General features: G+C 55.9%; 1 protein-coding gene across 11 annotated transcripts in view; it reads left to right on the forward strand.

The window, feature by feature from the left end:
• LRP8 (LDL receptor related protein 8) overlaps nucleotides 1–24,144 on the forward strand; it is a 76,066-nt gene that overhangs the window by 19,606 nt on the left and 32,316 nt on the right. For all 11 annotated transcript variants that reach the window (XM_064589125.1, XM_045897661.3, XM_064589123.1 and 8 more), the window contains exons 3-4: nucleotides 16,084–16,206; nucleotides 23,778–23,906. In XM_064589125.1, coding sequence (XP_064445195.1) covers nucleotides 16,084–16,206; nucleotides 23,778–23,906 — 252 coding nt within the window. The remainder of the gene's footprint in view (nucleotides 1–16,083; nucleotides 16,207–23,777; nucleotides 23,907–24,144) is intronic.

Raw genomic sequence — 24,144 nt, forward strand, 5'->3', positions numbered from 1 at the left:
GATCTGGATGTGAGCCCCAGAACTGCAGTGCAGTTTGACAGGAGCCCAGTGGCCTCCACAGGGACCAAGCTCCTGGTCTACTGAGGCTGGACAGCCCTGCCAGGGATGCCGTGAAGGGGTCTGTCCCTGTCCTGGGTCATAGGGCACTCTTGGAACCAGGGCCAGGCCCACATCTGAGCAGATGGCCCCTGAGCCCAGTCTCCCTTGCCAGGCTAGCTATCAGTCCTCCAGGTAAGGGTACCGTGTCTCCTGAGTTCAGTGGGAGCCCCTCCCCCTTGGACCTGCTTCCCTCCTTGGCTTTGAGCTGTGCCATGCCTGAGACATTTGGAACAAACCCAGGCTCTGGGTACCTAGAATTTTTTTTAATTAATTAGAGCATTAAATGGTAGCCCTCTGGGAGAATCCCACCATCTGGCTGTCACAAGAGAAGCAGGAAAATCTACGCATATTTGTCTGTAGCGAGTGAATGTCCTCTGAAGCCCCCTTTGCATGCGTGGCTGTGTCAGCCGGGTACTGTGGCATGTGCACAGCGTGGCACGCGTGTCTGAGTGTGTTTGGTATGCGGCGCACATCTGAGTGTGCAGGTGGGTGGTGTGTGTCTTTCTGTATGCACATGTGCTCCATGCAAGGACACATTCTGTGCGCGTGCCCCGGAGGGTCTGCACGCCTGTCTGAGCACACTTCGGGCCTCACTGCTAGGGGGCAGCAAGTCAAGCTGGGCTGTGTGCCGAGAGGGGGGCGACCTCTCCACCCCTCCTGGCTGAGGTGGTGATCACAGCCCCGGGCAGGGGCGGGGGCGGCATGCACAGGTGGGCTAAGTGTGGCTCTGGCAAGTATGCACATGGCCTGCAGGGGGCGGGCGGCTTGGGATTCTTGTCCCCCGTTTGACAGATGGGGAAACCCAGGCCTGCCCAAGCATAGAGCCAAAGTGGAGGGGCCAGGACTGGAGCTCAGGCTCTGGGACTCCCTGTGTTGTGTTCTTTCCGCTGCGCCAGCCAGCATTTTCTGGCCTTTGGCATCTTTTATGCTGTCGGATTTTCATGGTGACTCGGAGGTGTTCCCGAGAGAGTACCGGCCCCATTTCAGGGTTGCTCGGCGGGGCAGGGCAAGGTCAGGACTCTCACCGCAGATCCTGTGTTCTTCCCATTTTGTGGAGGAGGCGGCTAGCCACTGGGCTGGCCTCGGGTGGTGGCATCAGGGCGGACTACTGGGCAGATAGAAAGCTGTTTGGCCTTGACCCAGCCTGTTCCTCTCTGAGCCTCACAGGGTGGTTGTAAGAACTAAATGAGGAGGTGTATGCAAAGAGCTTTGTAAGCCCCAAGGTGCCGTGGAGAGATGAGGGTCTGGACCAGCAGTGGCCATCACACTAAGATGAGAGCCACATGTCCCCAGGGTTCCCTGAGAAGACCAGGAGGCGGTGTCCTGGATGGAGGCCGGTGCCCTCCCTAGCCTTGCAGATTGTGAACCTTTCCCCAGAACCATCTGCCTGGGTGCTAGCACTGTCCTCCAGCTTCAGCCTCCCACATGTGGCCCATAACAATGAACTAGAGCAAGAATGGGGCTCAGAGAGCAGTGGGACTCACCGCTTACCCAACAGGTGGTGACACGAAGGCCCGGGGAGGGTGAGTGGCTTGCTCAAGGCTGCACGGCCCTTCGGCTGCGACCAGAACCCAGGCCTCCTGGACCCCAGCTCTTTGTCTTCAGAAAGGGAGAAAGTGGACACAAAGGAGTTTTTTGTAGCCGGGGGAAGGATGTAGGTGTGCCAACCAACTGGAGAGAACTTGGGATCCCCTGAAGCTCTAGGTCATTATGCAAGAATGAAGGACTTTTAAAGCAAAGGTTTAATGATTATTGTCTTGACTGCGTATGCAGAATCTGTATGGTGAATATGGTTTGTATCTTGGCCTGTAAATTCCACATAGATAGAAAAGACCGAGCCTCGAGATTGCATGTGCTCATTCACTCACTCGTTCATCCCGCACACATTCCCTAAGTGTCCCCTTGGTGCTCACCATGTAGACCTATCCTGCCTCCAGTGAGTTGCGAGTCTGGTGGGGAAAGATAGTCGTGTGACAACAATACAACGTGACGAGTCTGTGACCGAAAGAGGCCTTGGATCCCACATGGGGACGTGGAAGAAGACTCCACGGTAGAGTGGGGGAACTTCCAAAGAATGAGGAAGATGTGCCTGTGTGACCCCCTGGCCTCCCAGCCTCCCATGGGCTCAACCTCGGACAGGCTCATCATTCACCCAGAAAGGGGCAATGGAGCACCTTCCAGCTGCCCTCCCCTAAGCAGCTCTCCAAGGACCAGCCTTTCTACTTACACGTGGAAAAACCAAGTGAGGAAGAACCAGGAGGCCCAGGATGACAGAGGCCAGGCCTCCTGATGCCCCTTAATAACTGTAACAAGAACTTCCTGAGGGCCTACTGTGTACAAAGCCTGGGAGTGGGGGAGCAGCTGAGAAAAGTTGGAAGTTCCATCACTGAACATTTTCTAATATTTCTATTTTCTGAAATATTACAATATTCTGAATGTCTTCTAAGTGCCAGGCCCTATGTCAACTGACAGATGTATCTCACAACCAACTACCCTGCAAGTCAGGATTCACCATCACAATTTTAGATGAGGAAGACGCAGGCTCTGAGAGGTCAAGTAACCTGCCGGTGGTCACCCAGCTACTCGGGGGTGGGGGCAAGCTAGGATTTGAGCCCCAGTTCCTTAACCTGCTCCTGGTGGGAAGGGGCCTGTAGTGGGCAGCAGACCCGCATCTGCCAAACCTCTGTGCTCGGAAAAACTGTCTACTTGAAGAAAAGGCAGAGGTGGGTGGAAATCCCGGGGCCATGGGCATGCTCAGAACACAGACTGTTCCAGAAGTGGCTTCCCTTCCACCCAGGCTGTGTTGGGACCTGTCTTGTTGGGGATACCGTGCTGGCTCAGAACCTCAGGGTGAGGGGTTTTGAGAAGTGGCAGAGGCGGCCAAGGTCTGGGCCAGGGTGCCACTGGGATATGAGGATCTGCTGGCCACCTGTCCCACTCCGTCTCTCCACTTGCCTCCCATAGCCCTGTCTGTCTCCTTCTGCCCAGATCTGGTCCAGAGGCCTCACAGCTGTCCTGCTGGGCCCCTGGCTGGAGGCACTGAGCTGTGGCCCATGGCTGTTAACTCTGCCCACACTGCGTGCCCCATGGCTGGCCTCAGATAGGTGGGTGGCCTCAGCCAGAGCCCTGAGCCCCAGCTCTGCAGGACCAGCACCCCGAGACATGGCCAACTCCGAAGGTCTTACCAAACTGCAGGGCTTGCCAGTAGCTAGCAGGACACCTGGTACACAGTAGGCCCCCTGCTTGATTCTTTTGGCTTCTAGCAGCAGAGATCTAAGAGTTTCCAGTTAGAGGGGGGGTCATGAGACCCTCCCTTGGTCCCTCCCAGGACACAGGACTAAGGGTGTGTGATGGACACGGGGAGGCCCTGGGGGCCCTTGCACCGAGCTCTCCCCGAAGGGCGCCTGGGGACCCCCTCTGCCCTGAGCTTTTTGCCAAGCGGTCCAGTGGCAACGCGTGGGCCTGCCTTTCCTCCCCAACTCTGGCACAGCCGTCTCCCAGGAAACGAGGAATTTTCCTTCATTCCCATCATTAGGGTGCCAGGGCAAACAAACAGCCTAATCCAGATGAGCCCTGGACCACAATCACATTCTCTTTTGGGGTTTTCTCTTTTTTTCTAGCAATTTTGAGAAGACTGAAGTAATTGGTATTCCGTACAGGTTAATAGAATTGCTGCCTTCTCAGTATTATGCCTTAATTTCCTTTATCACATAGCAAGTTGGAATTAATAGCCCCTCTCCTTCCTTTTTTCCCACCGAAACGTATTACCAGCCTGTCTGGTGGTTAAAGTCATTTTATGGCAGCTCTTGGCTCCTTTCCACTTCCCTAGGAATCTTTCCGACCAGAGCCAAAGAACAAGGAGGGGTGAAAAACCCATTTGTACAAAGTGGGGATCTCCTGTTGAGAACTTATTTCCCTCTCTGTTCAAGAGGAAGGAACGTGTCCAGCCTCCAGCCGGCACAGCTGACTGAGTCCCCTGTCGCTGAGAGCATTCAAGAGGGCAGAATGGCCATATGTCAGCGCTGGGAACAGAGGATTCCTGTACGGGCTGGGGGAAGGGGCAGGCCTTTGCCACTCCTGGCACCTGGATTAGAACCTTCTAGGGTTCTGCTCTCTGTCTGGGAGTTTAAGATTCTCTCTGTTGGACAGATTCTGTGTACCCATGGTCCTAATATGGGGTCATTTGAGTTTAAGTACTTTTAGATTGTGTGTGTTAAGATTCTAAGGTCCTCTCCTGGAATTGAAGATTCTATTCGGTGATTCTAAGGCTATTTTATGACTCTGTGAGCCGCTGAGGCTGCCTTGGGAGTGTGATCTCCAGGTAGCCTAGGCCTGCTCTGGCCTCAGTTTCCCCAGTTACGAAGTGTAAGGATTGGACCACACGGCTTCTAGGGCCTGACTTCCAGGTATGTTCTGCCTGTAGTCCTTGTTGGTTCCTTCTGAGCCTAACCCCCCCCCCCACTCCCCATTGCTCCATCTGCACTGGCCACCTCCCAGCACCTCAGGGGACCCAGAATGTTCTCCCGTCTGAACAAAGCCCCTTGTCTACTTGCCCCTTCCAGCAGGAAGGCAACCCAAGCTCTCCTCCAAAGTCCTAGCAAGAAAATCAGTGGAGGAGATGGTAAGAAACAAGACAATCATTGACAAGAGCTCTGTTGCCGGGCGCCTGGGTGGCTCAGTTGGTTAAGCGACTGCTTTTGGCTCAGGTCATGATCCTGGAGTCCCGGGATCGAGTCCCGCATCGGGCTCCCTGCTCAGCGGGGAGTCTGCTTCTCCCTCTGACCCTCCTCCCTCTCGTGCTCTCTCTCATTCTCTCTCTCGCAAATGAAAAAAAAAAAGAGCTCTGTTGCCGTTGTGGCCTGTACTGTTCACCATATAATTTCAGCATCTACAGTGTCCCATGATGTATGCCCCCCAGGGGTGTAATTATTGTTAGCTGCATTTCATAGGTGAGGGAACTGAGGCTCGGAGGTTAAGTAACTCACCCATAGTCACACCGGTGGTTCCGGGACACCGAGTGACCTGCTGTTGGTGCAGCCTCAGGCCGCCCACCAGCTAAAGCTGAACGGGATATCAGCAGCCCGAGGTGGCCATTGTGATGAGGGAGCTTGGGGACCCAGGGGCCATGTCCCCCAGGAAGCTGCTGGGCAGGGTTGTGGCTTGCACATTCCCCCTTCCCGCTAGACTCGACCCCTGGGATGTTGAAGGGCTTCAGAGAGTGGACCCCATTTCCTTCCAAATGCACCAAGAAGCCAAAAAAGAAACCTCTTTCTCCATCTGCTTTTAGAATCTACCTCTTACTTCTGGATCAAACAAGATTTCTCAGGGGGGGTTCCCCAGCCCCCACTGCTGCCAGCCAAAATCACCCCTTCTTGGAGGTCCAGCTGTGCCCTTTGCCCTGCCATCAGTCCCCACGCGCAGAGAGGGGAGGTGCTGGTGAGGGCTGAGACCCTCAAGTTCAGTGTCCTTGTGTTCAGCTGGGGCACTGAGACTCAGCAAAGGGGGGCTGGCTGTCTGAGGCCACACAACAACCTCACCTCCCTTGATTTCCTTGTAGAACATTAGGGATAAAATGGTTGGGTTCTGGTCCTGCTCAAGCCCTCTGACCTTAGGACATTCTTTCAAGAGTTTTGCTGCCTCATCTCTCAAAGGAAGTGATGCCCCACCACCCTTTGCCCACCTTATAGCACTGCTATGGAGAGCCAGGCCCAGGAGAGAGCTGGGGGCAGGGGGCAGGGGGCAGGGGTCGTGAACGTGCCCTCAGCACCACATCCGTTCAGGATCATTGTGCTGCAGATTCCCTTTGGACTCTGCTGAGTTTCCAACCAGGAAAGCAGGTGCTGAAAGCAGGTGCTGACGGCACTCAGCCCTGCCCCAGGCCTGGAGAGCCCTTCATCTGTCCCTCCCACTCTGGACCTGGTGAGGTGCCTAAGGCAGGCCCATGAATGACACACATGGAAAACCTGACTCCCTTCTCCTCCCATGTCTAGATGAGGTTGAGATGCCGGGAGGGTCAGGAATTTGTCCAAGGTCACTACGGGGGAAGCCAGCAGTAGTGTGTCCAGAGCTCTAAGGCCCAGGCCACTCAGGAGCTCCTCCCCACACCCCCAGCCCAGGCCTGGGTTTGTGGAACTCCTCCCCCAGGGAAGCCCTGTGAAGCGCCTTCCTATAGCCAAGGGTCCAGCTACGATGAGGCCCGAAGGGTCTGCTTCTCCCTGAGGCTGGCTTCATGGTAGCTGAGCCCGGTACTGCTGACTGACCGAGTCATTGGGATGACTTAGCGAGCTCACTCTGCTCCGGTCTAGTGGAGGGGAGCCTCTCCAGGCCATCAACAGGGAGATGAATGCTGTCCAGCAAGGCTGCCCATCACTTCGTTGCTGACAGCCAAGGTGGGTGTAGCCTGGAGGGGCTTGGTATGGGCGCTGCCCACATCTAGCCTGCCAAAAATATGGCAGCAAAATAAGCAGCCCATGGGAAAGGAGTTTGTGAATGCTTCTCCTTTAGTGCTCTGGGCCGAGCGAGCCCCAGGCTGGGCCTCCACTCCTTTCTGCCTTATTGGAGGTGGAGGGCATTGTCAGACGCCATCAATAGTAGATGCCTGGGGGGCTCAGTCCGTTGAGCATCCGATGCTTGATTTCGGCTCAGGTCATGATCTCAGGGTCCGCCCTCAGCTTGGAGTCAGCTTGAGATTCTCCCTCTCTGCTCCTCCCCCTGCTTGTGCTCTCTGTCTCTCAAATAAATAAATAATCTTTAAAAAAAAAATAGTAGGTGCTGGAGCTGGTCCTGGGGGTGGGGAGAGTTTGCCTGGTGGAGCTGGTGGGAAAGGCCACGGTCTGCCCGTGCCCTCTGAGCGGACGTGGGAGCCCACGGGATCTGGGGACAGGCCGGAGCAGGTAGCGGAGGAGCTTGAGGTCCTCGTGAGGATTGTGCTGAGACACTTGGTCGTCTTCTAGAGGAGATGGGAGCCTGGCAGGGTGAGGAGAGATGGCTTTCTGGCTAGGAGGAGGATGCCAGCAGAGCGGTGGCTGCTGGCTCTGGGTCACAGCCCCTCACCTGAGCCACACAGCGGGCGGAGAGCCCCTGGGACAGAGCCGTGGTTCCCGTGGTTCCCGCCCTCCAGCAACCTCGATCGGGACCTTGTGGTGGGTAATCCCATTCCTCTGAAAGAAAGGCATGCTGAGATCCTCTTACCCAATCCCGCCGTGCCCTGGAGGAAGGGAGAAGGCACTGAGGACACAGGACTTCTGCCAGGACTCCCAGGCCAGAGACGGGAGATATGCTGCCCGTCGGCCACCAGGATGGCCCAGTCTGGCAGCCTAATCGGTGAAAGCATTCTCATTTTCCACGTAGCCAGGGCCACTGCCAGGTAGGTAGAGGGTGCTGCATCAACATGACCGAGGGGGCCTGGGCCCTGACTGCCTCCCTCCCAGATAGGCTAGGGTCATAACTCCATCATTCACTCCCTGACCACCAGCAAGCCCCAGTCAGGCTGTCGCTCCAGGCAGCACCGGCCCATTCTGTGTTCTTGGACCCCTCTGCCTTAGCTTTCTTGCCGCTGGCTGCAGAGTTCTGCCCAGGGAGCCCTGGGTTTCCGACTTGATCGGTGTGGGTAGACGTAACAGAGCCCAGAGCAGTCTGTTGGGTGTCACCAAGCATGTTGGTGGCAGAGCCTGGCTGGAGTGGGATCTGGAGTCTTTTCTTCAACTGCAGGGAAGAGGCAGAGCAGTGGCCCCTTCTTCCATCGGTGGCTGGTGGTAGGAGAACAAGGCCTGGAAGGTGGGAGGCCTTGGCAGGCTCCAAGGTTGGCCCAAGGAAGGCGGAGCCATGGACCCCCAGCTCAGGTGGCCTGGCAGGGGCTAGACTGGAAAGTCCCCTCTGAGAGGAGGCTGAGTCCCCACTGGGTCCAGCTATCTGCTCTCCACTTGAGTGGAGGGGCAGTGTGCAGCTGGAAACCAGACTGGACTCTCTTGGAGGTCATAGGGAGTTTCCCAGCCACACCTCCTACCCTCTACAGGCTTCTACTCTGAGGGGACCATGAGTTTCCCTCTAGCTATTTCCTTGGCCCTAAACTCTCAGTGCCAAGTGGGCGGCCCAAATCCAGGGTGGGAGCAACCTGAGCTGTGTGCCACCTTATCATCAAAGCAGCACCCTTCTTGTGATATTTGGTCCTTTTGCAGACACCAGCCAGGGACCCCTGCGGATCCCATTCACCTCTCCCCAACACCCATCTTCCCCCACCCCCTACAGCTGTCGCTGGCTCAATACCTCCTGTGTCCACAAATCACTGTGACAGTTAGACCCCTTTGTCGTCTGTCCCTCGGAGACGCTCATCTTTCCCGTGGCGACAGGGAGTCCCACATACCCCAGCAAGGGCTTGTACCTCCCTTGGTGACAGTGGGGCTGGGGGCCGGCAGCTATGATGTGCTGGGGCCCAGAGGAGGGACTGGGCTGTGGGAAGCCCCAGGTGATCCTTTTGGAGGGACAGCAACACCTCTGTCATAGAGCCACAGACCCAGACTTTCAGCTGGAGGGTGTCCTTAAAGATTGGTTCACACGAGGAAACTGAGGCACAGGGTGGGAAGAGGTCACACGGCCCATCAGAGGAGTGGAGCCGTAGATATTCTCTGAGCACTCACTTGGCATCAGACCCTAGGTGAGGGGGACACTGGGATGAAGGAAATGATGGGCATAATGGGGAAGCACTGGTGTGCAGCCAGGTGAACACCCAGGCTGAGGACATTGAGGAAAGAGCCCTGGACCAGGGGAGACCGGGCTAGGGTTCAAGTCTGGCCAGGAAGTCTTGCTCAAGCCCCTCCCCCTGTCTGGAGCCCTCTCTTCATCCTCACCTAGTGGATGGCACGTCCCTCCCAGGACCCGCAGCAGAGGGTAGTATGGAAACCCTGTCTCTTCATTTAGAACAAGGTGATGTGGGCAGCTCATGAGCAACATCTGTGTCCTCTGCCACCACTGACCCTGGGATACTGCGCTGACCCTGACACTCCCTGGGCCATCCCTCCACTGCCCCTCCTCCAGCTGGGGAGTCTGGCCTAGCTCCAGTACCACTTCCTCCAGGAGGACCTCTCTGCGGCGGCCTCCCATCCAGTCTCCCCTCCAACCTCCCAACCTTCCAAACCTCACTGCCACACCTTGGTTTTTTTGGTCTTACAATCTGGACAGGTTAAAAAATGTAGCTCCTTAGTGTTGGAAGAAGAGGAGAGAACCTGGAAAATTTTGAGGGAAACTGCCCAATTTAAAAAGCAAAGATGCCCTCACCAAAGAGTGGTCCTCCCAGGCTCTCTGCTTCGTCCTCTTTCATCTTCTCCCTCAGACCCTTGCTGTGTCCGCCCCTCCGCCTCCCAACCGCCACCCCCAGCACCTGCTGCTGCTTCATTTCCTTTTTCTCCCCAGGTGGGATGAGAGGGTGGGGGAGAAAGCCACTCAGATGTCACCTGCTGATGGATGGTGGTGGCCTGAGGCCCCGGAGCCTGCTGGGCGACACAAAGCCAGCAGCCAAGCCCCGCCCACCACGCTTCGTGGGTGTTGGGACACTGTGGGAACCATTTGCCTTTCCTGCACCGCCAAGAGCCTTGAGTCTGCTTGTCAGCATGTGGGGATGCTTGGATTCAGAGATACGGTGCTTTGCCAGGATGGAATCGGAGGCCATCTCTAAGCTTATGGACTTGTGTGACTCGTGCAGTGACTATCCTGGAGTCCCGTCTCGGGGCCAAGGGTGAGCAGACCAGAGTGTGCTTGGAACCTTGGCTTCTTAGAGAGAATCTTAAATCTTTGGAAGCTGTTCTAAATGTTAGATCAGACCCACAGGATCTTTATTTTTTTTTTATTTTTTTAAGATTTTATTTTTAAGTGATCTCTGCATCCAACATGGGCCTTGAACTCATAAGCCCGAGATCAAGAATTTTGTGCTCTACAGACTGAGCCCACCAGGCGTCTAGACCCACAGGAATCTTTAAACAGAGGATTCTTAGGAACATCACACATCCAGGGAGGGGTCGGGGCTTGAACCCAGTGCTGCTGGGCCCCAAAGCTGCTGGGGATGGGCTTTGAGCCCAGGGTCCCCCCCCACACACACACCAATGGGCTCTCCCCTCACCCTGTTTCCGATAAGTAGTGCAGCTTCATGTTCGCCTGTTTTATATGTCGGGGTTTCACTTGGAAAAAGGGCTACTCTGCTTAAAAATAAAGAATAAAGTTTTCCAGGCCCTGAGCTGCCTGCAGCTCTCGGGCCAGGGCCCGCCACAGCCTGAGAGGGTGGCTCTGGCCAGTGGGTGACCAGGCAGGCAGACAGGGGCCTCCCGGGAGGGGGTGCAGCTTGCTCTGGGCCACAGTCTCCTCCCCCTCTCACTCCTGCTGCATTGTTGCTGCAGCTAGAGAACACTCGGGGTCTGTCGTCCCGTTGACTGGGCTGACAGTTTAATAGTAGCTTCCTGGGCTGTCATTTAAATCTGCCTGCCAGGTTAGTAGGCCAGGGGCGGGCTGGCACGCCCCCTGCCCCCACCCCGGATCTTCGTTCTGCCGGGAGCTGTTGTCTTGGCAATGCCAGGGCCTGGCCAGCTCTGCAGTAGGGTAACTGGGGGGAGCAGCCCTTTCATCTCCCCGACCCGGGTACAAGTGGCCCAGCTGCCTTAGGGCTGGGCTGCAGGGCCAGAGCCAGGCCAGCCGATGCTGGTCCAGGCTTGGGAGAGGAAGTGGGAACAGACTAGTCCCTCTGTGCCCTGGGAGGGGAAGGGACCTACCCAGGTGCCTCAGCAACCATGTTGAGCCAGAATCCACCTTGCCTATGGGTCTCTGCTCTGACCTCAAAGAATATGCCCTGGAGCCCCCTGGCCTGTCCGCAGAAACCCAAGGGCCTGCATTCCTGACATCTCTCCCATCTCCCTGTCCCAAGTGGTCTGATACCAGTCTCCCCTCCCCTGCTCTTCTCTGCATGAGTCCCTGCTCTGAGGCCTGTGGTCTCCCCTTAGCTTTACTCTGGGCCAAGTGCCCTGTGAATACCTTCTATTTTTCATGGCTTGGTGGAAGGAGCTGGCCCAGAGACAGAAGACTAGGTACCAGCTTCAGCTGTGTGATCACAGGCCAGTCTTTCCCTTCCCTGGGCCTCATCTTCTTATCTGCAGGATGAGGGACTTACACGACAACGTATTTCCTCAGATGTGGTTCATTGGCCCACTTGTTTCTTGGGAAATTAATAGACATGGCATCTAAAAAGGAAGTTTCTTGGCTAAACAGGTTTGGGAAGTGCTGGAAGAAACAAAGTCAATCTGGTATCTGCAGGCCTTCTCAGGACCTTTTGTAAGCCAATGGGCATCATGAATCTACAAAGGAGGAAAATAGCAAGACTTATCTGAAACCTCTGCATGGATGGCTACCCCTGCTCTCTGTCCTACCCTTTGCCTCTCTCTTTCTCTGCTAGGGGCCAATCATCCATCTCACACAGTCTCACCAAATCCTGAAGAAAGCCCAGGCAGCAGAGGCTGGGTGAGCTCAGGGAAAGGGGGCCTCCCAGGGGCAGCTTGGTACCAGGCAAGGTCAGTTGGCCGCCAGCCCAGTGGAGCTCCCAGGTCCCTTGCCACTTGCTTCCTCTCCAGCCCCAAATTGCCATTCTGCTGGCTCCTCCATACCCCAGGCCCTGTTATCCCTTCTCAGAATGCCCTTTGTCGCTCTCGTCCCTCCCACGGTTTGGCTGACTCCTCTTCCTTGAATATGGTCCCCTCCTTCAGGAAGCCTTCCTTGATTCCTGGGCTGGGTCAGGTGACCCTCCCCTGGCTTCATGGCCACGCAGTGGGACTGAGTCAGAATATCAGGGCACAAGGGGTAGCCCTCCCACAGATATGTGCTGGGACTGAATAGCCGTTCTCTCTGGCTGGCAGAGTGGGAGAGCTGCCTAGGGACCGTCAAGCCCCTGGGCTCTGACATGAGAGAGCTCTGATTGCCAAGAGGAATCCGCACCAGGCAGCTCCACCTGGCAGACCTGACTGATGTTTGTTTTGAAGCCCCTGTCTGCACTGGGGCTGCTGGATGAGCGTGGGTGGGGAAAGAGCAGCACGAAGGATACGTGTTGTCTCAGGGAAGGAGGCCTCTGGGGGTGGAGAAGCGGGGAGGTGCTGAGTGATCATAATAATTTCACGAGATCATAGACTCTGGGTGTTGAGCGGGACTTAAGATTCAGTCGGCACCACACCTCCATCTCCAAATGAGGAGGGAGGCCCTATGTGACGGGTGGGCCCAAGGTCACACACACAGCGGCTGGGGCTGCTGACTTCACACGCCTCAAACTTGCACTTTTATGCTTTTCAGTTTATAAAGCCCCGACACAATCCTTAGCCCATTCGCTTCCCACAGCCTTGTGTGTTTGGCAAAGCAGCGATATGATCTCTGAATGTAGGTGAAGAAAGTGAGGCTCAGAGAAGTTGTGTAACTTGCAAAAGGTCACACAGCCCATATGTGGCAGAGCAGAGTTTGACTGACCGCGGAGTATCTGATGCTTTCCTCTGCCGGTGTTCTTAAGTGGCAACGCCTACCTCCTTCGTCCGGGATTTCCCATTCTCCCCAACTCTGCCCAGGGGTAGGCTCCTCCCCACCGCCCTCTGGAATCCCAAATCCTTCGTGGCAGCCCATCTGTTGCCATGGTACCAGATTATGATGTCGCAGACCCTGGATGACTATGCACAGCTCCTGGGCTGTGGAGTACAAGGGCTCACAGAGGTGGGCATTGTCCAAGGGGCAGACTGGCATGGAAGGAAATAAATCCCTGGAAACGGGGCCACGGCCTCGAGCCCAGCTAGGGAATCACCCTGGGAGTTGGAGCCAAGGCCAGGAATGGGGTCTGGCATGGCTGGCTCTGATGGGCTTGAAAGACTGCTCAGCCCTCATGCCTTGGCGGGGCTGATGTAGCCTCATGCCTCTGTCAGGCTCATTACACTGACCGACTCAACACGGGGATGCTCACTGGGATCCCTTGCGAGAGCCCTTTTGCCTTTTGTCCTTGCACTGGCACTGAAAGCCACCATCCCTGCTTGCCCAGAGAGGGAAGGAACTTGCCCAAGGTCACCCAGAGAGGAGGTGGCTGTGCCAGCATTCAGTCTCACCTCTTGCTCCAGATCTTTCCATGGGGTTACATTCTCAGACATGGCCCACTAAGGTTATTGAGTCATGGTCCCCAACCTGAAAATGAGCATGCTGCCTCAGTTTCCCCAGAGTGGTCCATTAGCAGAGACAGGTTGTCACAGGCCCATGTTTATTCTGGCGCACACTTCCAGGCACATTCCAGGGGAATACTTTATGTGGTACTTCTGAGCGATATGGCTGATCTGCCCCATTGCCTTGTCCTGTGGCCGCGGGGACCTGAGAGCTATTTCACTGGTCACACTGCATTTGCTTTTCTGGGGTCATCTTAGCCTGATAATACGGAAGTGGCTGAGGGCCTTAGTGGGAAGAGCCCCAGCTTTGGCAGCTGCCACATGGAATTAAAATCCCACTTCTGCCACCTACCCCCCTCAGTTTCCTCTTCTGTAAGATTGCCGATGTGAGGAGTCCCTGGGATACTGGGTGAAAGGTGCCAGGCCAGAGCCAGGGTGGAAAATGTCCAAACCAGTCACGACAGGAAGCAAATCTCTTCTCCAGAACACTGCGTGGGACATCCATCGCTGAGGCTGCCCTTCAGGACTGCGATGGTGCTTTTGGCTGCCCTGGGCTCCTTGCCTGGTGCCTACAGGGCTTGGCCCACTGGGGGAAGCCAAGCTCACTCCCAGGTTCCCAGAATGCCAGGGAGGAAAGGGCCTTTCGATAGTGTCTGGCTGGCTGAGACCAGGGACAGAGCCCCTTCATCACCTTCTTCGTCAGGCTTACCTTGCTCTTTTGGGTTCTGCCTGTTCAGCACTCACCCTGAGTTCCTGGGGAACAGGTTGGGCTGATTTCTCTTCCATGTGTTCAGTGCAGAGCCGGGCACAGATGCAAGCTCACTGAATGCTGAAGCGAAGCTCCTGCGGGATTTTCCCACCTCATTTGAGGCTTTTCTTCCACATCTGATGCTGCTGAATGTTTTATCTGGCGAACTGTGGTTGGGGGGGACAGAGGGATCTGACTGTGATGTCAAATTGTGGCCCTGCTCCCACCCACGTGACCTTGGACACGTACTTAACACTTTTTGGCCGGGATTTCCTCGTGTGTCAAGTGGGGACATACGTGGCCCTTTGTCATGGCACACAGAATGTGCTTGGAGAAAGTTAGAACAGGATAAAGAAGACATTAGGATATACATTTTCTCTTTTCTATGGACACCGAGCTTCTTGTGGAAGGGATGCTCTGGTCCTCATGTTAGAAAATGCCCCAGGTGGTTTATAACTGTACTTACTTTCAGACGATTACAGGCGGTGACTTACCGAAAGGCGGTATTGGTATCTATTACCCACACCAGCTCCTGGGTGTGGAGCTCAGGGAGGGCTGCTTGGGGGCCTGGGCTGAGAGGCAGGAGAAGTTGTTCTGATCCCTGCCTTGCTGTGTTTCCCTGGGCCAGCCCTGTTCCCTCTCTGGGCCTCAGAGCCCCCCATCCCACACCAAATCTATAGGTAGACGGATTCCTCTCATTTCTTCTAACCCTGCACAGACAGAGGTATTCTTCTAAAGAAAGTGTGAAGAAAACTCATCTTAGAACACAGATGTCCTGCAAGGATTCCACTGAAAGGCAGAAATATAATGGATTCAGGAGACCCAGTGTCTGTCCTCAAATCCCGGCCAGGCTGTTCAGGCCAGGGGGAGCAGTCACATGGCCCCAGAGGCAGCCAGAAGGCCTGTGGGAGGAGTTACATAATCCAAGGCTGGCTATCGGGAAGAAGCTTCCCTGGGAGAAGGTGAGCCCCGCCCTGGAGGTGTGGTAACAGAGGCTGGGCAGCCATGCCCCCATTTGGTCCAGTGTCCCCACTGAGATCCACCCTGAGTTGGGCCCTGTGCTGAATCTGACAGAGTCCCTACCCGGAGGAGCATCAGGCCAGTGGAGGGACACAGAGAAAGGCAAGCCATGTTGGCCCCTGCCCTGTTACCCCAGTTTTGTTACCAGCTGTGAGATCTCAGTCTTCTATATATGTCCCGTGTTTCCTTTGCATCTAACTAAGGCTCAAACCATAAAAACAGCAGTAGCTCTTGCTGACTGCATCTTCGGTGCCAGGACCTCTTTCCATGTTCTTTGTACACTGTGACTTGTTATTCCTCCTCAGCACCCTCGTTTTCTTCTTCCCATTATATAGATAAGAAAACAGAGGCTCGGTGGTTAAGTAACACCCCCATGGTCACGCAGATCGAAAGAGGCAGAGCTGGGATTCAGAGCCCCCCGAGGAGCCTCCCTTCCGGGGTGTAAGTGCCTCGAGAGCACTTTCTCTCAGGAGACTGATTGGGTGTCTCACCCAGCAGATGGTCTTTTCATCACTCCAAACAGAACATACCTCATTAATCTTGTCTCAGAGTAATCATTTGCTTTTAGGATTCATTAGCAGCAGCTCCCTGGTGCTTCCAGAAGGGCCTGGTTAGGAGGAGCAGGACAGGCCAGTAAAGGGGCTGAGAACTGGCCAGGGGGGCTAAAGTAACTGCCGTAGGTGATCAGGGAAGGCTTCCTGGGGGCAGTGGCAGTGGAACTGGACTCTGGGGGAAGAGGAGTAAGACAGGAGAACAGGCAGTCCCTTGGAGCATGGATCCTGGTACCCTTGTTGGACCTGAGCTCCTGAACTTAGAGGCAGGGCCAGGTGTCACTGTCTCCAGCCGATGCTCAGCAGATGCCTGGGGAATGAATAAGGGAGTCTCTCCTGTCCTCTCTTGGTTGGCGAGGCCCTCTGTGGCCCATTGGGGTGGTGGGAGGTCATGTGGTCCTACTTTCAGACAGCGCACATCCTGGTCACCCCAGAGCCACCTGACCGTATCCCAGAAAAGCCTCCTGGGCCCACCAAGCCCCCTCACACTCTTCTCCTTGCCCCACAGCCAAGAAGACCTGTGCAGACAGCGACTTCACCTGTGGCAACGGCCACTGCATCCCAGAGCGGTGGAAGTGTGACGGCGAGGAGGAGTGTCCTGATGGCTCTGATGAGTCTGAGACTACGTGCAGTGAGTCCTGGCGCTGGGGCTGGGGGGGGGAGGGCGCTCAGCTTCCTCGTCAGATCCTCCTTGTTGGGAGGATGGGAGGCTCAGTGGAGTTGATCTGTCAGACACAGCTCCAGACCTGCCTTGTGCCGCACCGTCGGGGGCTCCCAGCCAATGGCCAGGCGTATTAGCTGCTACTGGTTTCTGCTGACTCCCTCACAGGCCTCTTCAGCTCGGGCGCTGCTCCTGGGGCACCAGGAGCTAGAAACAGGCCTTCTAACCAGAAGCAGCCAGAGCATATCCTCCGGGTCTCCCCACAGCCTCCCCCACTATTTTTCTGGAGGACTCTGATCATAATTCTAGGAGTACTGCTAACAGTGAGTGCCTATTAAGTGTTTGCCATGGGCCAGACACAGTGCTAGGCTCTTTGCGTGCACTAATTCATCTTCCCAAGGCAGCCTTATGAGGGTTCACTTTCTGAATTTTGCAAAGGAGGACACTGAGGCTCAGAGAGCTTGAGTGACTTGCCCAAGACCACCCAGCCAGGACTCTGAGGCCTCTGCCCCAAGCCAGCTGAGCCCAGGAGCCCCAGCATCCACGGCAGGATGGATGGCAACAGAGGCAGCCTGGGGTGAGGCCGAGGGCCCGAGCCAGAGCCCCAGGCCCGCCTCCCACACTCGGGCTTTGTCTCTCCTTGATTTCTTTTCCAGGCCCTAATCCTCAAAGCAAACTTACACCCGGCAGGTCATTCTGTGACATTTGTTAAATTAAAAAGGAGATGAGAAGGGGGCGGGGAAGGCCCCAGCAGTCCTGAGGCAGAGCCTTAGCTGAGTGAGACTGAGACAAAAGGTTGGTGGGGAGCACGTGGAGGATGGGAGGGCTGGTGCGGACCACGAGTCACAATCCCCATCCTCGTTAGGGGTCACATTCGCCCCAGAGGCAGAGGCGGGGACAATGGAGGCCCGCAGCCCATCTAGGGCTGTGGCTGGTGATAACTGGGTTTCTTTGTCTCCTAGCAACAGAGCTACCAGTCTCCCCGCGAGAGAGAGAAAGGGGGAGAGAAAGGGAGAGCAAGAGCGACCCCGGCCCGAGACAGGAGGCCCCCTTGTCTCCTTGCACAGCTGCCTCTGCCTCTCCTGGCCAGGCCACAGGCCCTGTCCTTTTCTTACCCCCCAGGCAGCCAACCTGTCCTGGGGCTGGTCCGGAGCTTTGTCGTGAGCTGCAGAAGGCACAAAGCCCAGCCACGCCCACTGTGCTTCTCATCCTCAGGGCCAGCTTGGATCCCTGTTTAAAGAGAAGGAAACTGAGGCCAGGATGGGTTTGGCCACTTGCCCGAGGCTGCCCGGCTAAGGCGGGGCAGAGCCGTGTACAGCCAGGCGTGTGTGTTTGGGGAGGGGGCTACGGCCACCAGGGGCTGTGCTGGGGGCACTGCAGTCAGCCAGCTGGGCTATCCCAGCCCCACTCCAGCCCTGGACACTGGGGGCAACAGGGGAACGAGGGGAGCCTCAGCACAGTTATTACTGGGGTCTGTCCTGCTGCCTGAGAGCTGGACTCCCCCTTCTCCCCATGTGTCTGTCTCATTGTGTCGATGTCCCTTTTCATCTTCCCGGCCCCAGATCCAGGGCCCTGCCCACCCCGCTCTCTTGGACAGCCGCCCCCTGCCTGCCCCCCCGCCCAGCTTCCCTCTTGCCATCCCTCTCCTCCATGCCCTGCCCCATGCCCCTCTGTCTTTCTTCCTCTTGCTTGTCCTAGCAGTTGCTGCCTTCCCATCCCCTGGTGAGTGCAGGGGCCCTCCAGCCTCACCCCTCCTGCCTCCCAGGCCTGCTTTGTACCCTCTGTAAGGCACTGTTATTTGACGGTTGAATGACTGGAGAAGTTGAGGGCCTTGCTTCCAAGACACGCAGGTGGTTTGTGGCTGGTTGGCCTTCTGTGATAAAAGACGGGCTGGTCAGGCTCTCTCTGAGGCTTGATGAAGTGCCCATGGGAACAGGACCCAAGGCTGCACCCTGGGAGTCAGGAGGCCCAGCCCTCCTCTGGGCTGTCCCAGTGAATTTGCTGTGAGGTCCTGCACACTTTCCCATCCCTGTCTGGGCCCCAGTTTCTAACATCTCAGAATTCCAAAGACCATGATCTAAGATTCCTGGACTCTTAGGACCCTCTTTCTCCCAGCTGGGGCACAAGGCTCAGGATCCCACTTCCTGTGCAAAGTTATATTGGTCAGAGGTGGGCATGGCCTGTGGGTAGGCCTGGAGGAAGCGGGCCAGAGTGGGACCTCAAGGGTCAGGCAGAATTTGGGGTAGCAGGACCTGGCGGCGGGCTGGCTCACTGCTTCCCCACCAAATGGGAACCTGCTAGCCAACCCACTGCCCATTTAACTGGCGTTGCCATAGCAACCCCCACAGTCTACCAAGTTCACCTCTGTAGCCTACCAGGTTCCTAGGGACTATGCCAGCTCGAAGAAAGATTACAGGCAGTAGTAAAGTGTAGTGGATTGGGTGTGTGATATATTTGGGTCCAGGTCCTGTGAGACCTCAGGTTGGTTGTTCAGTCTCCCTGAGCCTCAGTTTGCTCATCTGTAACCTGCCCTATGGGGGTTACGACGACGAAATGGAAAAAATGTGGCAAAGTGTCGGTGCTGGAGTAAATGGCTGTGTTACTCTTATTACTGTATTTTGATTCCAGGCCCTCTCTCCCACATACAGCAATTTAACATTTTATTTTATTTATTATTATTATTCCTTTTTTTAAAGATTTTATTTATTTATTTGAGAGAGAGATAGCAAGAGCAGGAGAACAAGCAGGGGGAGTAGGAGAGGGAGAAGCAGGCTCCCACCGAGCAGGGAGCCCGATGCGGGCCCGATCCCAGGACCCTGGGATCCTGACCTGAGCCGAAGGCAGACGCTTAACGACTGAGCCACCCAGGCGCCCCTACAATTTAACATTTTAGAATAAGGAGGGTGGTCTGCATAGAGAGGGAAAGGGATTTGGGAGCACATCCCCATTTTTGTGCTCCCCCACTGTGTCTCTGCCCCTAGCTAGCTGCGGTTTCTCCAGGCTCTCTTTCCTTCTGGTTCTGGGATTTGTGTCTCTCAAATACGGCCAGGAGTCACAGTAGGAAAGCCTGGGACATTTGCCTATTCAAAGTGGCATTTCAGTTCTAATTATAGCTCACTTGATTGGGGACGGCTTCTGACCCACCTTCAGGCGTCCTGTGGGAGGGGTACGGCGTGGGGAAGGGGAGGTTGGTTCAAGGTGCGTGGGTGGCAACTTTAGGTACTGCTTATTGAAAATGGGAATTTATTCATCATCTTAGAACCTTTCCACTGGAAGGGGGACCTTACGGCTGAACCAAGTGAAGTGCCCCTTCCTACTGTAGATAAGGAAGTGGAGGCCCAGAGGTTTTCTGAGGCCCAGAGGCGAGCTAGAGGCTGACCAGCGAGGGGTACTTCGCCTGAGCCCATGGGAAGGAGCTGGGCGTGACTGCCCCCTGACACGATGGGGTGGCCCCATGCCATGCTTCCTGGGCAGCGGCCGGACACGAGGAGCCCCACCGCCTGAGGCTCTGGCCCTCCTGGAGCTGGCCGTCCCCAGCTGGAGGTCGTCTGCCCTTAAGCATCACATGTCCTGACACGGCAGATGTCCTCGCTCACTAAGCAGCCATCAGACACTTCCATTCTCTTACGCGACAGACATTTTTCTTTTTATTAATTTGTGAACTCATAAATCAGAGAACGCCAGTGGATGGGATTTCTGGGGCAGGATCCTCTGGGAGTTGATAATGCCTACAGCCACTCCGGCATGCCATTCCAGGCCCTTGCCGACTCTGGAGGCTTCCTGGTGTCTGAGAGACAGTAGGCTTCTTCACACCTGCCTCTCAGGACCTCGGGGACACCTGTTGGCCAGGGCATTCCTCGGGGCGTCTTTCTTGGAGAGAGGCTCCATCACGGTGGGCGCTGTGGACTGTGATCCCGTGCACTCCCGGGGGACGAAACCAAGGCCCTGCCAGCCCCTTACATTAGCATTTCGTGAGATGAAACAGCGGCAACTGGTTTCTGAGTGTGTTCCAGGCTCTGAGTGTCAAGCTTTCCATGTTTCCTCATTTAAACAAGCTACCAACTCTAGGAGATTACGTAGCCCCGTTTTCAGATGGAGCCTTGGTGCAGAGAGATTGACTGGCCGAAGGACCTGCATCTTAGTAGATGGGTTTGGACCCAGGTGTGCCCAGCTCCAAAACTCATTCATTCTCTTTCTCCTGCATCGTGCTGCCTGGGGGCCTTTGGCTTCAGTTGTCCTGAATGTGGACATCAGGCAGCCATGTGGCAGACCCTACCTGAGTAAAGGCCCAGTGAGCCTCCCTCCTCTGGCAAACGCTCTCCAGCCCGGAGGTGCCGGGGGCACCAACAGGGCCTGCTTTTCTCATGGGCAGTGGTTATGTGTGGTAAGTTAGGCCATGTGTTTGGACATAAGAGACCTGGGCTAGAAGTCCAGCTTGGCCTCTCTCCACAAGACTTTGAGCAAACACCTTACCCTCTCTGGGCTTGGCTCACCTCATCTGTAAAATGGAGGTAGTCACAGCACTCCCCTCCCTCATGAGGAGATCCTGCATATCAGCGCTTACCCAGACCAGCTCCCCAGGACTAGGCAGTGAGGAGGCCTGACCCTGGAGCCTGCAAAGTGAGGTTCCCATTCTAGCTTTGGGGAAGAGCCGTATGACAGCAGAGATGGTCAGGTTCTAGGAGAGAGGGGTGGTTGGGACACCTGGCATCCAGTAGCCTAGGCGGTCCCTTCCCCTCTTTGGACCTCTGTCTCTTGTCACTATAGTGGGTGCTCCTCGATGTGACCTCTTGTGTCCTCACCTTCCAGGATGGTGCCTTGGCTCTTTGAGGGTAGGAAGGCTGGTGTCAGGCATTGCTGAATCCTCCAGAGCCTGTAATTAGAGCTGTCTATTTAAGGACACTGCAAATGTCTTATTAATTATAAAGAAAGGAAGCAGATGGATTGTTTAATCATTGTCCTTGCTGAAAGGTTATGCAATTAACTATATAAATATTCATTAACAGTTCAAGCGGCTGCCTGCTGTGCTGGGGTCTGCAGAACCAGGCCCCAAGAGGTGGGGAGGACAGTCAAGGGCCATTTCAGTCACCTGGGCGTTTGGGTGTAGAGTTTGGGGCTGGTTCAGGCTACTTCTCTACCCCCAGGAGCATGCAGGGCAGGTTCAGTCAGAGGAACCTGGACTCTGCCTCTCACTTGCTGTGCATCTTTGGACCAGTTCCTTGGTTTCTCTGAGCCTGTTTCCTCCTCTGTCAAATGCAGTGCTTACCTGAAGGACTGCTGCCCTGCTCTGCTCCGGGGTACTGCTGTGATGATCTCTGGAGTTGGCACGTATAGCCTGGGAGGTTGCAGGCCGCATGGGAAATGGAGTGGCCTGACACACTGTGGGTGCTCAGTAATATGGCTTCCTCCCAACTCCCCCGTGAAGTTCCGTTTCCTGAGGCCTGGCTCAAGGATAGATGATCACCTTGTCCCTCTGTCTCATTGCTCTCAGGAGCTTGAAGGCATACAGAAGACCTCTATCACTCTTATGGGAGTGAATTTGAAAGAGATGAAATATTCTGTATCTTTTAGACTTGCAGAATGTTAACCCAGTGATTCTCAGATGGGGTGCGCGGGAATCACCCAGGGGTTGAGGGGAGTTACTGAAATGCAGGTTCCTGGGCTGTGCCCTCAAAGTCTGGATGCAGTCTACTATGAGCCGGGCCCAGGAACCTGCGTTCCAGCAGCCCCCATAGCCCACCCTGCAGTCAGGAGTCTGGGAAACACTAGTTGGCTTCAGCACCCTCATGTGCTTCCGGGGGTCCTGCGGTGTGCGGGTGATAGAAGGGCTCTGGAAGGGCCCCACCTCCCAGCAGCCAGACCTCCTTCACCACCCTGCACTATGGCCCCAAGGCTGCCTGATGTCCACATTCAGGACAACTAAAACCTCAAAAGATCTTGGAGAGTCCGCACTCTCTAGGGCTCTATGCAACAGTTATTTGTGAAGGGGAATGTTCTAAAAAATGAATCCCATGAATCCTGTATTCCCAGTGGGTTGCCTCCTGTTTCACGAAATGTATTCCTAGGAAGAACTCTGGGGTCCCAGGTACTTCTCTCCCTTGGCATAGTAGTGTCTTGGGGGCCCTGCCTCCAACACCTGCCCCCTGCCCCATCTTACCCCTTTTCTCCATCTCTTGTGCCCTGCCATCCCATCTATGAAAGTCAGAGAAGGGGAAACTGGTCTGAGATGACGGGGCAAAATTGAGGGGGAGGCATGAGTGACCCCCCCCCCCGCTGGCAGGTGCAACAGACTGTGCCAAGTGTGTGGCGTCAGACACAGCTGACTTTGAGTCCTCACTCGGGTCTTAGCAGCTGTGTGACTAGTGCCCAGTGCTTACCGCCAGGTCTCGTACCCGGCAGCACTTAGTAGATACTCACCAAGTGAATAAACAAATCCTCATCTGTTCATTTGGAGAATTACAGTGGATAGTGAGCACTGGGCTGGGCGTTCTTCTAAAGGCCTTACAGACATTAACTTAGGGAATAGTATCATTCCCACTCTGTTGGCACCAAGATGAGGACTGTTGACTAAGGTCACATAGCCAGTGAGTGACCAAATCCATGCCCAGGAAGCCAGGTTCTAGAGCCCCTGCCCTCGACCTCCACGCTGGAGGCCTCGACATAATCCTCATCCTGCTGGGCAATTGTGCGGATTAAGTATCTAGCTCTGTGCCTGGCACATCTGAGCGACGACTGAGTTTACGCCCTGGAAGGTAGCAGGGAGCCAGCCGCAGAGGTCTGAAATGTGTCTGTCACGGCTGGGTCTGTCACGTGGGTCATCCTGGGCCGCTCAGGATGAGAGCTGTCCCCAGCCCTGATCAGGGATCTCATTCTTTCTTCCAAATTGAGAATCAGCCCTGGGGCTCCAGGCCCCTGATTGAGTCAGCCTCTGATTGCCGCTGCAGTAATTATAGCTGTGTGGTCCCGCTGGGCCCTGCTGCACGCACAGCACCGCTTTCTACAGCAGACTCGGCACCATCGCTGGGGGCGGGGACAGCAGGGGGCGGGGCTTACCTGGGCAGCTGCTGCGGCCTTGGTGAGCCCTCCACATCCACACGTTCAGATCATGGAGTCACTGATGTGCCAAACTGAGGCCCGACTGGGGCATATTTCACCCCAGGGCACACGGCGGGGAAATGGCAGAGAAGCATGCAGGGCATGGCAATGTTGTGTTGCTGGAGCTCAAAGGGGATGTTTGGAGGGCGGGAGGTGGGGCTGGTGAGGCAGACAGGGCAGGCTGGATCGAGGAGGGGCTTGAGGGCCAGGGACCAAGGGCCCATGAAAGGGCGTTAGGCAGGGAGTGGTGAGAATGTAGGATTCCGAGGGTCTTAGGGGCAGACAGAGGCTGCTTCTCAGATGAAGAAACTGGGACCCGGGGCAGGGAGGCCCTGACGGATTCCCAGGGCCTCGGGCCGGGTGGCTGGAGTCCAGCCGGAGGACTGGTTGGCGCCATGCCCCGTGTCCTCCTTGGCTAAGCCATGCGCGTGTGTCTGTCTCCTCAGCCAAGCAGGTGTGTCCTGCAGAGAAGCTGAGCTGTGGACCTGCCAGCCACAAGTGTGTGCCCGCCTCGTGGCGCTGCGACGGGGAGAAGGACTGCGAAAGTGGAGCGGACGAGGCCGGCTGTGCCACCTGTGAGTCGGGTTAGGTCCCAGGTCTGCAGGGTGGTCAGGCAGCCTCGGGGAGCAGTAGTCCCTTCCGGGAGGGGCCTTCTCTCGGGGCTCGGGGGGTGGAGAGGAAAGGGTAATGATCCGGACACTAGTAATGGCCAGGCGCTCTGGAGAGACGTTTCCTGCTTTCATCCTTACAACCACCGCACGAGCAGCCATTCTCATCCCCATTTTATGGGTGAGGGAACTGAGGCTCAGACAA

The sequence above is a fragment of the Mirounga angustirostris genome, unplaced genomic scaffold (genome assembly GCF_029215605.1).
Source record: "Mirounga angustirostris isolate CCGP_5_RB_7025 unplaced genomic scaffold, mMirAng1.0.hap1 SCAF_4, whole genome shotgun sequence".
Lineage (NCBI taxonomy): Eukaryota > Metazoa > Chordata > Mammalia > Carnivora > Phocidae > Mirounga > Mirounga angustirostris.